This window comes from Oncorhynchus mykiss, chromosome 10 (genome assembly GCF_013265735.2).
Source record: "Oncorhynchus mykiss isolate Arlee chromosome 10, USDA_OmykA_1.1, whole genome shotgun sequence".
Taxonomy (NCBI): domain Eukaryota; kingdom Metazoa; phylum Chordata; class Actinopteri; order Salmoniformes; family Salmonidae; genus Oncorhynchus; species Oncorhynchus mykiss.
Genome location: NC_048574.1, coordinates 76,413,947 through 76,418,177, shown reverse-complemented (window position 1 = coordinate 76,418,177; position 4,231 = coordinate 76,413,947). Strand labels below are relative to the sequence as shown.

At 51.3% G+C, this 4,231-nt stretch overlaps 1 protein-coding gene across 6 annotated transcripts in view; it reads left to right on the top strand.

Annotated features, from left to right (window-relative positions):
- Positions 1-380: 380 nt before the first annotated feature.
- The window catches only part of LOC110513050 (protocadherin-10-like), a 37,531-nt gene continuing 33,680 nt past the window's right edge, over positions 381-4,231 (top strand). For 2 of the 6 annotated variants that reach the window (XM_036934000.1, XM_036933998.1), the window contains exon 1: positions 388-3,771. In XM_036934000.1, coding sequence (XP_036789895.1) covers positions 1,213-3,771 — 2,559 coding nt within the window. In that variant the 5' untranslated portion in view covers positions 388-1,212. Of the gene's footprint in view, positions 3,772-4,231 lie in introns of all 6 variants that reach the window. The other 4 variants (XM_036933999.1, XM_036934002.1, XM_036934001.1 and 1 more) reach the window with 4 other exon arrangements.

The following is a 4,231-nucleotide window of genomic DNA, read 5'->3' as shown; positions in this document are numbered from 1 at the left end:
ACACTCATTCCATCTTTCCCTACAAGGTTGTTGTTGCTTGCCTGGGCATAGTCTCTAGTCATTACCTTCGTGTTCATTCATCAAACTGAACCGAAGAAGAAAATAACACATTACGATGATGAATAGGCGATTTCTACAATATTCACTTTCAAAATTCGCTGGCTGCGCTTTTAACTTAAAGCCATCATGTACCGGGAGCCTATGCTTCTTATTAAACGATGCTTTGTGCCAAGACGTTACCCGTCGACGGATTTGCAAATTCACATTCCACCCGTTGCCCACTAGTTGACTATTTCATTCACGGGATATGTGAAATATTTTATTTCTGTCCGGTGTGTCGGTTGACTGGGGCTTCATGCTCGTGTTTGCACCGGGCTGGGGCAGTGGCTCGAGCGCCACCACCGCTTGATGGCTCGTGTTGTTAGTAAAGAGAAGGGTCCGGGCAGGTCCGTGGGACGGTGCGCGCTGGCTGGCATTCCGGTGCCCCAATCAGGAGTAACCTCGTCGGGTGTCTGCGGACACTATTGGCTGGTGGGAAAAGATGCTGTGCGCAAAACCAACCCCGCTCCCCCTCACTCGCTTTACAGGAGTGGAGCAGAGAGGATCATCCGCTTTCCTTGCTGCTCAGCCGCACTGATTATAGAGCGAGAGAGAAAAAGCGAGAGAGAAAGTTCAATTTGTCGTTTATTTACATGTTGGCAAACCGTGTTCAAGTTTAGGATTTTAGGCGAATGGTGCTTTCTGGAGTTATGCATTCGTGAAGGAACGTTTTGACATTTTTATGGCACTTAGTTGGGACTTGATACGTGTGAGGATTCCATCTGTGGGTGAGGATTGTAATTATGGTCTACATGTCTTGCCTCCCTCTGCCTGCTGAGATGTTGGCGCTTCGGCCAAAATTCACAAACCTGGACTGAATATATAAAATTTTTTTGCTGAAAGAAGAGAGGATCAAATGGCCGTGATTCTCACGACTCAAATACAGGAATGCTTTCCGGTTGACACGACGACGCAAAGAGCGAAAGAAGGAATAGCTGATTTGGGTTTGGGTAGCAGCCGTAGTTTTATTTTCATTATTGCAGCTTTTGATTCTGCCTTATTCCTGCGAACCGAAGCTGGGATGGGAAATGCTTAGTTCGAGTAAGAAATCGGAGTAATACCCACGACATATATCCAAGTGCACTTGAGAGAGGAAGAGTGAGAGGAGTGGAAATGATTTTATTATTCCCGCTCCTTCTCTCGGTCTTGCTGGATGGAGCCGTGTGCCAGCTGCGCTTCTCTCTTCCGGAGGAGCAGGAACACGGGACCGTCATTGGGAATATCGCGGAGGATTTGGGGTTGGACATCACCAAACTTTCCGCCCGCCGCTTCCAGACTGTGCCCAGCTCGCGGAACCCTTACTTGGATGTGAACCTGGAGAACGGGAATCTTTATGTTAAGGAGAAAATAGACCGGGAGGAGATATGCAGGCAGACAGTACCGTGCAACCTGCACCTCGAGGTGTTTCTGGAGAACCCGCTCGAGCTTTTCCGCGTGGAGATCGAGGTGATGGATATCAACGACAATCCCCCCACTTTCCCTGAGACAGACATCACTGTGGAGATAACGGAAAGTGCCACCCCAGGTACCCGGTTCCCGGTGGAGAATGCTTTCGACCCGGACGTCGGGACTAACGCGCTCAGCACCTACGCCATAACGAACAATAACTATTTTTACCTGGATGTTCAGACACAGAGCGACGGGAACAAGTTTGCGGAGTTAGTGCTGGAAAAACCGTTAGACCGGGAGCAGCAGGCAGTGCATCGGTACGTGCTCACGGCAGTAGACGGAGGCGTGCCACAACGAACGGGCACCGCGCTCCTGGTCGTCAAAGTCCTGGATTCCAACGATAACGCACCCATCTTCGACCAGTCGGTGTACACTGTGAGCCTACGGGAGAATTCACCAGTGGGCACTTTGGTTATTCAGCTGAACGCCACTGATATAGATGAAGGGCAGAACGGAGAGATAGTGTATTCATTCAGTAACCACAACCCGGCGCGGGTAAAGGATCTTTTTAAAATCGATGCCAGGACGGGGAGAATAGAGGTGGCTGGGGAAGTGGACTATGAGGAGAGTAGTACACACCAGATATATGTCCAGGCTAAAGACCTGGGAGCAAACGCCGTGCCCGCGCACTGCAAAGTCATGGTCAAACTGGTCGACGTTAACGACAACACACCGGAGATCAGTTTCAGCACGGTGACCGAGTCTGTGAGCGAGCAGGACGCCCCGGGCACCGTCATAGCCCTCTTCAGCGTCACCGACCGGGACTCGGGCGACAACGGGCTGGTAAGCTGCGAGATTTTGGGTGACGTTCCTTTCAAACTCAAATCTTCATTTAAAAACTACTACACCATAGTAACGGATGGAATATTAGACAGAGAAAACACAGACTCGTACACAATCACCGTTGTAGCCAAAGACCAGGGGCTCCCCTCCCTCGCCACGAGCAAATCCATCAAGGTACATGTTTCCGACGAGAACGATAATGCACCCCGCTTCACGCAGCCAGTTTACGATGTGTATGTGACGGAGAATAATGTACCAGGTGCTTTTATTCACGCGGTGAGCGCCGTGGACCCTGACGTTGGTCCGAACGCCCTCATTACCTACTCCATATTGGAGTGTGACATCCAGGGCATGTCCGTCGACACCTATGTGTCAATCAACCAGGACACTGGTTACCTTTATGCACTGCGTTCATTCGACTATGAACAGTTGAAAGAGTTTAGCTTTATGGTGCAGGCCAAAGACTCCGGGAGCCCGGAGCTCTCCTCCAACAGCACCGTTAATGTCATTATTGTGGACCAGAATGACAACGCGCCGTCAGTGATAGCCCCTATCGGTAAGAACGGCACCGCCAAAGAACACCTGCCACGCACCGCCGAGCCGGGCTACCTGGTCACGCGTATTGTCGCCATGGACGCAGATGATGGCGAGAACGCACGGCTCTCCTACAGCATTCTGCGTGGCAACGAGATGGGCATGTTCCGCATGGATTGGCGGACGGGGGAGCTGCGCACAGCCCGCCGCGTCTTCACCAAGCGCGACCCACAGGGCTCCTACGACCTGCTGATTGAGGTGAGGGACCACGGCCAGCCGCCACTCTCCTCCTCGGCTAGCGTGAGTGTGATCCTGGTGGATAGTGTGATAGATGGACGGAGTGGAGACCGAGGAGGATCTTCCTCCAAGTCCAAAGAGACCTCTCTGGATCTCACCCTCATCCTCATCATCGCCTTGGGTGCCGTCTCCTTCATCTTCCTCCTGGCTATGATCGTGCTGGCTGTGCGCTGCCAGAAAGACAAGAAGCTGGACCTGTACACGTGCCTCATGGCGGGGGAGTGTTGCCTGTGCTGCAGCCCGTGTTGCTCGCGCCAGGCGCACGGCAGGAAACAGAAGAAACTCAGCAAGTCGGACATCATGCTGGTCCAGAGTACCAACGTCTCCACCGGTGTGGGCGCTGTGGGCCAGGTGCCTGTGGAGGAGTCGGGTGTCAGCGGCGTCGGGATGGGAGGTGGGTTTGGTTCCCATCATCAGAACCAGAACTCCTACTGCTACCAGGTGTGTCTGACACCGGAGAGCGCTAAAACGGACCTGATGTTCCTCAAACCATGCAGCCCCTCGCGCAGCACCGACACGGACCACACCAACCCCTGCGGGGCCATAGTGGCCGGGTACAGCGACCAGCAACCGGACATCTTATCGAACGGGAGCATCCTCTCCAATGAGGTAAGGCTTGGTTTCTATTAGCATTGGTGCGTGTGTGAGTGTCTGTAATTGAAATGCACGCTGTGCATTAGACTATTGGGACAAAGAAAGATTGTTTGGGTATCTCTGTGTTTTACTCCTTTTATCTCTAATACATGGGTCATGTGAAAATTTATTTAGGGGAAACAAAGTGCATAACTTTGTTAGGATTTCACATAATGAATATTATTTAAATAAAGTGTGTGTTGAGCCAGAGAATATTGATTTGATTGAACAACACAGCCAGGTGTGTTTTGGATTCCAGAGGACTTGAACTACGCTGTGATCCTCCACGCCATTTATGAAAGGACAATCAATACACCTTTCAGCGCGCCCCTGGCAGTCAGTCTATAATGCTTTAATGAGGCGGATTCTAAAATAACACGTCATATCATAAAGATGTTGTATTATTGGTCTACAGTGTTGAGGTCACTTGTCGAGG